Consider the following 14,048-nt stretch of genomic DNA (forward strand, 5'->3'; position numbering starts at 1 on the left):
GTACTTAGTTACCTGCGACAAAAGAACGAATACAATAAGCTATATTGATTCAGGAAATAGTCAAGACCATTCTACAAGCAAAAAGATTGCGAAAGTTTCAGTAGTTTCCTGACGAATTATCGAAAGAGAATAGGGCAATGTATATCTATTTTTAATCTCGTTTTTCTATAACTGTAAAACACCACCACAAAGTTTCAATCGTGAGTAGTGTTTTTTTGATGTCGTTCTCTATCTCAAAACCCGCCTATTTTCAGAAACCTGCCTTCACCTACGATATCCCTGAAATTCGTGTTTCGTTAGCTTACAACATAATATCTGTCAACACTCGTAGCTCCCCAATATTTTAACTCAAGGGATTGATTCGCATTCAATAACGTTCTTATTGTCACGCAACTGTTCTTTAATGGAAAATAACTTTTCGTATTACTTGTTGGAAATCCTCAATATAGGCCTACATCAATATTTTCTAATTTACAATCCGCGAACCCTTGGAGACCATGGAGTATTTTATGGGGTCCGCGGGATATTCTATTTTCATCAGACTTTATCATATCATGTTGTTCACACCTGGGATATTTGTAATGTACTCTCATGTCCAAAATGATTGTCGCATATCTATAGCTGTCTTCTTGTAAGAATATAATTCGATAATGATTTTGCAGGGTACTTTTAATACTGATACTATGCGTATAATCGGGAAGTGAATATTTGTGGTAAATTTAATAAGAAAAGAATTATAAATACGAAAATTAGAATGAGTAAAACAAAATGTTGCTAAATGGACAAGAAAGTTTTATTTTCGCTTTATTGTTCTTATTTACTGCTCTTTTCAGATGAAATTTGCCACATACATGTTTTTGCCGATTATACACATACTAACATTATAAGAAACACTGGGCGAATTCGTTATTAAATTATATTCCTATAACAACATATTTATAGACATGCGACAATAATTTTGGACATGACGTACGTCGACTAGCAGTCCAAAATAATCTACCACGCCAACAAACATGGCTCTGAGATTAAGTCTGGCTTAGTCCACAGTCAGACACGCTATTTGATGTAGTGTTGGTCTGTATTACGTGCTTACTGGTTGAGTTCACAACTTCTTCCCATGCCACAGTGCTTAACATAAGACAAAATGTACGAAGTACAGTTGGTATGGTCAAAATGGAAGACGGTTCTCACATTGGATGAGGGCTACATTACATGTAATAGGTAACATTCGTGCAATTATCGCCGTAGGAAACCCGGCTTCGTTACCCGTGGTAAATTTGGTTCGAATTTTATGTCTCATACAGCCATGATACTGAAAGGGAACATTAATCATAAAACAAACAGAAAAACCGTAGAAATTTTTGAGCCCTTTTTGTAGACGCTGCGCTGTGAGGACTTTCCCTCCAACACATATAAAGAATTCACAATTAGCTATACATTCAGTAAAAATTGAAATGTTCAAAATTTGAAAATATGAAACATTCATCGTAGTAAAACAACAAATAGGTAAAGTACTTTATTATCAATAATACTAATTACAAATATGACTCATATGTACAAACGTAAGCAACAAACGGACTGAGAAACAAGACTAGTAGCTGCACATGAATTAAAATACACAGCATTATACAGACATATAACTTATATACTGTAGCCCACCTATGACGAAATCTAGCATAATAATTATAGTATGGCATAGAGTTAATTAAAAACAAGTTGGTCAAGAGTATTGGATTGTATGGATCAAAGATTTGGACATTACGGAAGTTAGAGAAGAAATATTTAGAGAGCTTCGAAATGCGGCGTTAGAGGAAGATGGAAAAGATAAACTGGAGAGAGAGAGCAACAAACGAAGATGTTTTAAAACTGATAGGAGAGAAGAGGACGCTTTTAGCCAGCACCCTTCGTAGGAAGACCAATTGGATTGGACACATCTTGCGAAGAAATTATCTTCTTCATACCGCCATAGAAGGAAAGATGGAAAGGAAGCGAGGAATAGGAAGAAGAACACAGCTGATCCAAGATTTGAAAGATAGGAGAAAATATTGGGAGTTAAAAGAGGAAACTGAAGATCGAGAAACGTGGAAGAAACATTTTCAGATCCACACCTTTAAAAAATAGTCTCAGGACCTGCCAAAAGGTAGAATACTTACTAATAATAATAATAATAATAATAATAATAATAATAATAATAATAATAATAATAATAATAATAATAATAATAATAATAATAATAATAATAATAATAATTATTATTATTATTATTATTATTATTATTATTATTATTATTATTATTATTATTATTATTATTATTATTATGCTCCATTTTTCAGCAGGTTGTACCGGCAACGAGAAGAACGGCAATTATTATCATTTATTTATTTATTTATCGAGTTAGAGTCAAAATGATCATAGTTTATCTTTATATATGGCATTAATCATTTTAAGTTTTAGGTTTTTATGGGTCAATTATGTACGAAACCATTTGTTTGGTAGTCCTGGTGCAACAATTCGCAAGAGCCAGGGATTATTAGCCGGTGTATGTGATTTACGGCTTTGAGATGATGTGTAGATCTACTTAGCACATCGGTTACCCTCGTCATTATTACTGGCTTTCTGGACCAGAGGTCGCTATTTCTTTGTTTCAAGTAGCTTCCAATTGTTCTCACAGCGCTGGATGGATGCCGAAATGTAAGCATCATGTTAGTGTATGGCTTACCAGGATGCGCTTCCAATGCGTTACCCCCCACAACGAACGCGACCTAGATGGCTAATCTGTAGTTTTACTTTCGCCAGAGTTAGAAATCATAGTGTGAGCCAGTGAGGGTTTCCAGGTCTTACTACCACATCCTTATTCTCATTCATGCGAATCACGAGAAATAACCCTATTGGCTGTGATTAGCAGTTTTCTGTGATCGGCTAATTTTTCGGAATTTCTTTGTGTTTTTTGTGAATTTTCTTTTGTTATAGGCCTACACGCACATATTTTATTTTATAATAACAGAATTCTAATACTCTGCACAAAGTATCTTCCAAGCAGGTATTTCTTGCTAAAATCCCTTTGCCTGGCAACACATCTTTCCTTTTCTTTCCCTTCCTCTTTTGACATTTTTACTGATTCCGAAACACCAGGCGGTCTATTGTTCCGAAACGCCTCAAATACGCTCGAACCGACGTATCCTGCGCGTTTTTTTGCTTTCGTCTTTGCAGCGCATTGTGATTGGCCATCCACATTTAAATTCATGATCAGCGTATTCCAAGCATACGCTTGAGCAGGGGCGGATCCAGGACCGACTTCTGGGGGGAGGGCGGGAGGTTGTCATACTGCTACTTCTAAGGGCTCCAAACTTTGGGATAGGTTTTATTTATATATATAAAATAAGAAAGTGTTTCCTCTTCTGGGGAGGGGCAATCGCCCCGATCGCCCCCCCCCTGGATCCACCCCTACGCCTAAGCCATCTAAACGCGTTGCGCTGTTTGATTTCGCATACCCCGCTAAAAGTAGTATTCCAATCTGGCTATACTGTTGGCAGTTAATAACTGTCTGTTGTTTATAGTAGAAGATCGTTTTTACTGTACTTTCACTTTGTGCTCCATCAAAGGTGAGCTACAGTATATTACAATTCTTTTAATAACTCTTTACATTAACATAGGAATTTAGTAATAATAAAGTTATCACATGCAAAACATCACAAATATTTAAGAAAAAAAACGCTTGTATGATGATTTTACATTCATTAGAATTCGTTATTACGTAATTCGTTATTATTATTATACTTTTACATGCCCATCCCATCCATCCAGAAAATCATGTTCTTCTGAAACTAAAACCATTATTTAGGAATGTTGGAACTTCCTTATACAGTGAAACTTGTATTTAACGGAATTCCACGATGCTATAAGTGATTTTCGTTGATGAAAAGTTAAAACCGGTGACATTGATGTTAGACTATTCCACACAATACTATAAATAAATAATCGGAATGCTGTGTTATTCTAGTTATCGCACACACGTCATGATATAGTTATATTACATGAAAAGAAGCAATACGTGGTGATACAGGTAGCATCATCACAAGTACAGTTGCTGCTTTCTCCCAAGTCCACTCTGTGCAAATCATGGGCGGAGGAGAAATTGTCTGCTGGGGGAAGCCATACCTTTTGGTCAGTCGGACCATACAGTCTCGCAAATTTTGACAGGGCTTGGTATGTGGCCATCTTATAGGTGGCACTTTTATTTTTTGTCAAAATGTTGGGCGGCAATACCCCCATGCTTCCCCCATAGCTCCGCCCATGATGCAAATCAATCTAAACTATCGTCACGTTTGAGGTCTTATTATTTACTCCGCCCATGGTAACAAAATATTATTAGAAACTTACTGATACAAAATAAAAACACAATGGAGCATTACACATCTTCATGATAAGAATCTCAAATTTCAGAAGTGTAGACACTTTATATTCATCTCTTCGTTCTGCAAGGGTTAATAATAATAACAATAATAATAATAATAATAATAATAATAATAATAATAATAATAATAATAATAATAATAATAATAATAATAAAAGTCGCAAGGACATTTTACAGAGTAACGTAAGGGATTCTGCTTTCGTGTCGAATAAGCATCTTACGACTTTTACTACAAAAAAATTGCAGAATCATGCTGATTTTATCTTATTTTTTTTTTCTTTTTTAACCAACTACAGTTTTCCGTTAAGAACAGCGTCCATCATGTCAGAGGTTTCACTGTATTAGTAATGTTATAAACACTGAAAATAGAAAATATTCCACGGTCTTTATTTTACCACAAAATTTGTAGGAATGGGCATATGTTTGATTTATTTATTTACTTTTTTTGAAAAAGTAAGTTCTTCATTTGCAAGGTTATACTGAACTAAATTAATATTTATTGATAGATGGTGAGAAATGAACATGGCCCCTCTTTTTGAAAATATCATTTGCTATTCAATTAGCATTTCCCTATATCGTGGCACATGGGAATTAAGAGTCGTTTTATTCTGTGCCAAATATGAAACAATGTAAGCTTCGAATTCATCAATGATGTCCAAAGTCTCCTGGCTAATTTCTGTTCTAATAGGACGGCAATCACCATTAGTTCTTACAACTGATGGCTTCCCGTTTTGACTGCTACAATTATTGTTGTGCAAGTAATCTAATGATTTAGATCTATTATGATTGGGGATCGACATGCTTTGCACTCGCGTAACACTTGGTAACAACTTCGGTCTTTCCCTAGCAGAGACCGCCACAGTACAATACTCTTCCAAGCCATCTGGTGGTGACTTGCTCAACCAATCATTAGATCTACTACGGTTATGGCGTTGGCCAAGCGATGCGAAAAAATCTGATATTTTTGTCTTTGTGGAGGACTTTTTCCTGCCTTTTCCAACAGACCACACTTCATTCTTTGATTGGCTCACACAAGTTTCCGTGATATTTGGATCTGAGGAGGATGAAGGCAGATGACGCTCTCTTCTCGGTGAAGACACTATGTGCATTTCCAAAGAAGAATGTCGTTTCTTGCCATTCATCTCACCTGAAAATAAATAAATAAAAGCAACAATGAAAAATTTTAAAAATCAATAAATTACAATAATATTTTAATTTATTATTTATTTATTTATAATCAATAAATTACAATAATATTATAATCCAGTCTTTCACAATAGGTGGTCTGCAGATTTCTAGGGGTCCATGGAACAATTTGGGTGATCTTGGCACTACATCTCGTAATTTACAAAAGATATAAATAACGCCATGATCGACCTGTATATTATCGGTGAAGGGACGAAGTAGCATAACATGATTCGTATTATTTTACTGAAGAGCAATTTAAAATGTCTCCTTCAACGTTGCATTGTGCTACACATTTCAAGATACGTCATTTTCAGAACGTTTAAATCTCTGTTACTATAAGGAATTCCGGTATGAAACTATTTATAGTTTATAGAGCAGGTTAAGTAAGGATGGATGGTGATCTCAACTCAAAATCGCGTTTACCAAGTGAGTTTTGTGGTGGACGGGATTCTCCCGTTTTCTCCCAATTTCTTCATTCCAACATTTCATTCATTTCTCATCACCGTCTCCTTTAGCCTAGCCGTCACAGCGTGGGACGTAAAACTTCAAGATTTAATTTAATTTCATTTCAAAATCACGTTTTCAAGTTACGCCTTATCCCTCTTCCACCGACGATATATGCACTGCATGTTGTATGTTTGTAAGATAAATAAAGGTTTGTAATTTAATTGTTCTTAATATTGCTACTCCTATTGCTAGGCAGATACCAAAATTTAAAGTTGTGGGGTACCTTGCCTTAAAAATAAAAAGAGGTCTGTAAATATAATCAAGAAACCACTGTTATAATCTATTTATCATTTAATTACAACCAGGGGTGCCCATAGACGGATTTTAGGGATTTTAGTTTTTTTTTAAAAAAAGAAAAAATCAACATTTCCAGTGTACCCCTAGAAATGTAATAAAGAAATAACGGCCATGTTTCTTAAATATCCAATTAGAGTTGGACAATCTAGACAAAATTTGGAATCGGCTAGTGAAAACGGCACTTTTTAATAGAACTTGTACTTTTCGAGATCTCATTGTCGAAAGGATTGGACACAAATATATAAACCTAGCATTTTAATGTATAGACTAGCTGAACATGCACTATCTACACAGCGCATCATTCACATATAAGCGTCAATCTCCTTGTCATTCCTCACAATATCTGTACATTTCCCTTTACAGACACAAGTGAAGGACATCTTGATAAAAATCGGCAAGGGGTATCATAAAAGGGAGATTTTGTCGACTACTTTTTAAATATCTCGCACCGTTTGCATGATATGAGTCTACTTCCTTTTTTTGTAATTCATGTGTTTCTAATTCAAGTATGATCAATGTTTTCTTTCTTCTTGCATGCAGTATGTAATAAGCAAACACACTGCATACACAATTATTTATGTCAGTGATATATGATGTTCAATGGGCAAAAAACTCCAAACAATAAAGATTCATCTTAAACTGGAGAAATGGTTATCCTTCGTCTTTCATTATTTGGCCATGGAAGAAACGCCAAAGAGATATGCAACCCCTGTGTACATCTATGTTGTGTTGGAATGTATAACTCATAGGATATGAGGCTTTTTAAAATTTCAACACTTCTATTGTACGACCCCAAAATATAATAAAGAAATAACACACATGATTTTTTTAAATATTCAATTAGAAGTAGACAATCTACAACACAAAATTTGGAACCGACCAGCGAAAACGGCACGTTTCTAGTACTTCTGGTTTTCGAGATTTCATTGTCGAAAGGATTGGGGACAAACATATAAACCTAGCATTTTAATACTAGCTAAACCTGCGCTCTCTACACAGCGCATCATTCACATATGAGCATAAAACTCCTTGTTATACCTCACATCTGTACATGTCCCTTTACAAACACAAGTGAAAAACGTCTTGATAAAATTTGCAAGATATACCATAAAGGGGAGATTTTTTCGATTACTTTTTCAATATCTCGCACCGTTTGCAAGATTTGAGCCTACTTCCAGTTGGATTTTTTAATTCATGTATGATCAGTGTTTTCTTTCTTCTTGTATGCAGTATGTAATAAGCAAATACATTACACATACAATTAATTATGATGTCAGTTATATATGGTGCACATTGGGCAAAACACTCCAAAAAATAAAGATTCAACTTACTGTTAGAGTGGAGAAATGGTTATCCGTCGTTTTTCATTATCATTTGGCTATGAAACAAATGCCTGAGAGGTATGCAATCAATGTATATAATTATGTGGTGTTGGAATGTATAATGTATAGGATATGTTTTAGTTTTTTTCTAGTTTCAACACTTCCAGCGTATCCATAAAATTTGCAATCGATCAGTGAAAACGTCATCTTTCTAGAGCCTGTAGTTTCAGAGATCTCATTGTCGAAAGGATTGGCCACAAACATATAAACGCCCACAAACGTATAGTTTAAAAGAACTGCAAAGATGACAGGACAATTCATTTGCTTTGATTTTGGAAAACCCTTTTTAAAATACGAAGGCTTTGAACAATAATTTAAAGATGATAAACTTTATGAAAAACGGGTCAATTTAAATAATTTATTTAAAGTACAAATACTTTAAAATATTTGTCTTTATTAAACGTGAAATCACAAATAATCGTAAATTAAAGGTTTGAAATCCAAAGATATAGGTTGAAGCTCAGGCACTTTGGTTGCTAATGTAGCATTTTAATAGATAGATTCTTCTGAATTCGTGGACTCACAAAAAAATGTGAACGTCTTGTCTGGGCATTTTACGAAAGCAAAGCACCTATGGACACCGATTCTGGACATCAGGGTCTCTCTAAGTTTTCTTGGTTACCCCAGGATCTGCATATATTTGCATGAATCGTTGATTGGATATCTAACTAAATTTCACGTCGCTAACCTTAAAGAGTTTCGAGGTATGGGCACCTTATTATAACAATTTTCATTCCCACCCCTATTTCCTTCTCACCCTTTTCCTTCTAAATAAATATTAAAGAAACCCACTGAAACAGGTTTCTAATTATTTTAAAAGAGAAATCGATTTACCAAATTTAATGTCTAAACCTTCAGAGATTCCAAAATAGGGACATTCTAATATAGTAATTGCATTCCTTATCCCTCTCAATCCAAGTAGAATTTCTAAAAGATATTTTCTTAGAGGTATCTTACGTAACAAATCCTCTGCACCGTTCAAATTTCAAGTTCGTGGCTTAAATGATTTTGAACTACGCGTTTACCAATCAGTCAGTTAGTCGCTTACTCAATCACGATTTCTTTTATATATAGAGAGATAAATTATATAGATCCAAATTAATATTTAAATTAAGAGATGGTGAAAACTATCACATTCTTAAGATACTCAGAAAACAAAATTTGAACATTGAATTGACAGAAGAAATTGATATAAGATTAGCGCAGTGTGATGTCCGCGAGACGAAAAATTTCTCGTCTCGTCTGCAAAACGATGAAAGTCGAGACGAGAAGTGAGTTTTTAAATTCATGAAAAGTCTGATCTGAACATGAAAAGTCCCAAATTGGCGCTTTACCTCTCTTCCACGGTAACAGACAAATCTCGTCTGGTCTTTTTCCATCTGTTCTGCTACATCCAATGGGTTCTCTCATTGCAGGTATGCCGGCTGAGATTACTGCTCTCATTATAATATCATTAACATTTGAGTGGCGAACATATGTACAGTATACAAAAACTTTATATTTTATGTTATATACATAATTTTCTCATTTTGTACACTAACGCCGTAAAATTACTCTAAATTTGAGCATTAAACTTCACAAAATTTCAATTTTGGCACCAGTACTTCGCTGTGAAAGGAAGAAACATCAGTTATAATAATTAATATTTTTGCTTTACTTAGTTTTAGAGAACTCATGTACGAATTTTGAAGCTTGATAATTTTTCCTTTATTTTTCCTACAAAATCAAAAGTGAAGTTTTTCCAAAATTACTACTTTTGACTTCTTATACCTCAGATAGGGAGCTTAATGAAAATTCAGAAATTTTACTATTTTAAGAGCCATAGGGGTAGAACAAGCCAGAAAAATTACAACACTGATATTCAACTGGTAAATATAATGATATTGTACAGTACTTTCAAATTTGTGAAACACAAATAAGGCAGTTGATTACTGCCTTAACATATCTAAATCTACGGCACAATTGATTATTGTAATCTCTAATACTGTAATATTATATTTTTGTGCATTATGAATTATTTTAATGATAATTCATAATGCACAAAAATATAATGTTACAGTAACGTTTGCTTTCGTAATTAAAATTTATAGTACGCTCGAAGTTCGATTTTTGAAATAATGAAAATTTTACACTGGTAAAATTTTTATCGTGTCAAGAAATGTACGAATTTTGCCAAAAAAAATCAAGGGGTTTATTATGTTGTAAGTTTAAATGAGATAAGGGAAATTTTTTTGAAACCAAACTGAAAGAAAGGTTTGAAAAAGGCAAAGAAATTTGATAACACAACAGATAGTCACAAAATGATTTCTATTAACAGAACTACCATTAGACGTTACAGAACATCAAAATCTGTAGACTATCAAGAACTTGGTAACAACTGATGGGAATGACTATCGAGCTTGTATTTACGACAAATGGTGGGTGGGTGTTTTTCTGGATATCAATAGAGTAAAATAATGATAACTGTAAAGTTATTCCATCTTGCAAGCCCAATAAAATAGTTTAAAGCTAGGTTGCCATGCTGCAAAAATCTTGTAGCTGTCATTTAAAAAATCTCGCAACCCCATCATTCTATTTACTGTTTACATGTACAACTTTCTGAAAGCAATAACGATATCTTCAAGCACGCACGCAACACTGCACTCTAGTGGACAAATAGTGAACCTCCTCATTTAAAATGTGTATTTTGGTGCGCTCCCTCTCTCCGTCCAAATGAATCCGTCGTTTCGGAAGCGGCAAAATTGTTTTTTCTTTATATCAGTGGGAGGGCGATAGCAGGTAGCAAGCAAGGTGACAAAAAAGTTGCACATGGTTTGACTCGTTGCAAGATGAAAAAGTTGTTGTATGTTTCTTTGAAGACTATGTTTACATGGAGAAATATTGTAGATTGCAAGATTTCTTTAATGACAGATACAAGATTCTTGCAGCATGACAATCTAGCTTTAGATATCAAATGGTGACGTAATGTGGATGCCTTTAGAAAACATTTTAAGAAAACTCTTCACTCGAGTTGCGAACGGCAACTGGACATTCTTATAGCGAACCAGTAATGATTTCAGATGCTTTCTCTTGGAGAGGAATTTTAATACACTGGAAATGAAAAATAGTTCTAAGGATCAACATTGAAGACAGTAGGAGATTTCGTAGATCCATGAGGGAAAAAACCCGGATCAACTCCTGAAACTATCACTAAACCGTACGTATGCGCAGTGATATTTCACAGCTAATGTTATAATAAAGTTATCTGGAGTGATCCCATCCAAAACTGCCAGTTTAAAACGAAACTTGAACAAAACCAGTGACAATTAACTTCCTTCTCCGACTGTCAGGACTTTTAAATCTCATTTTCTTTGCTCATACATTATTTCTCCTGTGTGCGTTATAATGTAGAATTCTATCCGCTGACGGGACTCCTGGGTCCCATTTCCCCCCTCAGCACTGATGAGTAACAATAGAAGCAAAATTATTTTTATATAGTCTAGTGTACCCTAAATTTGCTGTCATTTACTATCATATCAAGTTATAAGAAAAATATAATTCAGTCGGAAAAGGATTAAATAAATATAACACAGTATATACTGTAAATCATTATTTGATGTGTATATTATCACCAACATATTATTATTATTACTCAAACTTTGGAGTTTTTTTTTTTTTTTTTGGGAGGAAGGTCTTGCATATTTATTTTTTGCTTATTTATTTTTTGTCCAACGTGCGCCCCAAGAATGTTGCACACTTAGGTTTGACCTAGTTGTAAATCCAGATCTGGACATAGGAAAGAGTAATGTACTAAGATCTGAAAAAATAATGACTTTCTATACGGAATCGAAGAGAATTGAAACTTATCGATTCTTCTCAGTAGAAAATAAGTTGAAAACAGGGTCGGTTTGTAACTCAATGCAACTATTTTTCTTGGATTTCAACATTTCCCCCCCCCAAAATTTCCCTTTTCCCTATTTGTAATTAAATGAAATCTTTGTTTTACATGTCATGGTTATGCCGGCAAGACTAAAGGAGACGGTGATGATGAAAAATGAATGAATTGGTGGAAAGAAGAAAGTGGGAGGAAACGGAAGAACTCCGAGAAAACCCTTGTCCATCACAAAGCTTACTTGGCTCGGATCGAATCCAGGATCCATACACCAGAGGTGAACGCTGTACCAATGAGCCACCGCGGCTTCTTTTTTTCTGTTTGCTAAATTTTGTTATATTTCCCTAAGTGAAAATTCCCTCAATGTACACGAACACTACATTCACTCATATATTCTGTTTGCGATTTTTTTATATATAGTGCGAAAGGAAGTAGTTTATTATGATGACACAATTATGTTAACATTCAGAAAGAACAATTCACTAGAAAATGCAGAAGAGAGAGACAACTCGTGTGTCACTGGTACCACGTTTCTGTGATTAATAATGTTAAAAGATTTTGTCATGAAGGCCAATAAAATAAAACCTAGTTAGTAAGAAATATATGTGTGAGAAGTGCTGATTTGATATTCTCATAAGTTAAATGACAGTGATACCAAACAATTAAAGACGAATCTCAAACATGCAAGTTTCAAGTTCGTCTGAGAAGAAAGACAAGAAGTAAATGTTCATGTACGATAACAAATGAGGACAAAGCATAAATCCGTTTATGGATTTAATAGTCTAAAAAGATAAGATAGAATTGTTATTATTTTGATAAGAAATGCACTTTTCTTTCTTTCTTACCTTGTTTAGAAAGCTTTTGGAATTCCATAGATTTTTGAGCATTTAAGTGATCTCGGCTTTGTTGCATGGTTCTGGCAACCATGTCCAAATCCTTGTCCAAGTCACGAACAGTAGATTCTAAGCGTTGCAGTTCCTGGGACATGCAGGACCTCGATTCTTCAGATCTGTCTCTCTGTAGTCTTCGAAGGTGTTCCAGCCTGTCCAGAAACATGAAATTAAATAGAAAGTAATTGCAGCTCATTACTATATAATTAGATGTTAATTAGGTTGTACTTAATTATATTAAATTAAAAATTAATTATGTAGTAAATTCGGGTGACCAGACGTGCCACTTTTTTTCAGAAGGCCATTTGGCGTCCCGGGAAAAATGCAAATACAATCCAAATGTTCTTTGTTTGATTTTTAAAACGGAAGAATTAGGATCATTTTTGGTTCTTAGTTAGGTAGTATACTATAGTCCGCGTCACCCGAATTGGCGTGTGGCATCAGCCAGTAAGTTCGCACTGCGCTGTTACTAAACCGTCAGGGAGGAATCTAATCATTCATAATTGATTTTGTTCGTATTTGTGGACAATTATGAATGATTAGATTCCTCCCTAGTGCACTGCGAGCTTATTGGCTGATGCCACACGCCGTCCCCCGTAACTATCTTTGCCCATTGCAATTTTAGGAAATGAAGGGATACCATAGATAATTTCTGGAAGTGGGGGAACGGCGTCTACCGAATTCCCCTTACTTTTACCACTGCTTGTATGTACTTACACTGTGTTTTGGAAACAAGAACAACCCTTCTACAAGAAGCTCAGTCATTACAAAAATAAATAAATAAATAAATAAATAAATAAATAAAATAAAGGACTTAGGATTTAGATATCTGAGCTTTCGGCATCTATGGCCATTTAGCCCGCCACGTTTGAGGGATGACGTCCCTCGGCGAGCACACAATCCGGGGAAAGGGAAGGAAGAAAGCGGCCTGGGACCTATAAGTTAGGTACCACCCCGGCATTTACCTGCTGTGAATGAGGAAAATCCCATTCAGGGTGGCTGGCTTGAAAAAGCGTTTTATACTTTTTCGATCGAGTGCCCCCAGCGAAAAATAGTAAATAAATAAATAGTAAATAAAAAAAATAGTTTTTTCAGGCCAGTCACCCTGAATGAAGTTTTCCTCATTCACATCAGGCAAATGCCGAGGTGGTATCTAACTTATAGGTCCCAGGCCGCTTCCTTCCTTCCCTTTTCCCAGATAGTGTACTCGCCGAGGGAGTCATCCCTCAAACGCGACGGGCTAAATGGTCATAGATACCAAAAGCCCAGAAATCTTAATTCAAAATTCTAAAAATCTCGTCAAGAGGGGGAGGGTTCAAGTTCGAAAGTTCATATCATTTCAGGTATTTGTGTGTGTGTATGTAAATATATATCCTAATGTGCTTAATTTTGCCTAATATCTTGCTCAAGAGGAAACTGAAAACCCGGAAACTCCCACTTGCGTACATCACTGGTTACAGGAAATTAAAAAAAAAAAAAAAAAAAAAACATACAATACT

The 14,048-nt window shown here is 34.9% G+C and overlaps 1 protein-coding gene across 1 annotated transcript; it reads right to left on the reverse strand.

Annotated features, from left to right (window-relative positions):
- Positions 1–2,326: 2,326 nt before the first annotated feature.
- Positions 2,327–12,692, reverse strand: LOC145671872 (uncharacterized). Its single transcript, XM_081741101.1, has 2 exons — positions 12,505–12,692; positions 2,327–5,561 (listed from the first exon to the last, which is right to left on the reverse strand). Exons 1-2 carry the CDS (start codon positions 12,644–12,646, stop codon positions 4,966–4,968), a joined length of 738 nt encoding a protein of 245 aa, XP_081597227.1. The 5' UTR covers positions 12,647–12,692; the 3' UTR covers positions 2,327–4,965.
- Positions 12,693–14,048: the final 1,356 nt, after the last annotated feature.

The sequence above is a fragment of the Thermobia domestica genome, chromosome 15, assembly GCF_964235325.1.
Source record: "Thermobia domestica chromosome 15, izTheDome1.hap1.1, whole genome shotgun sequence".
NCBI lineage: Eukaryota > Metazoa > Arthropoda > Insecta > Zygentoma > Lepismatidae > Thermobia > Thermobia domestica.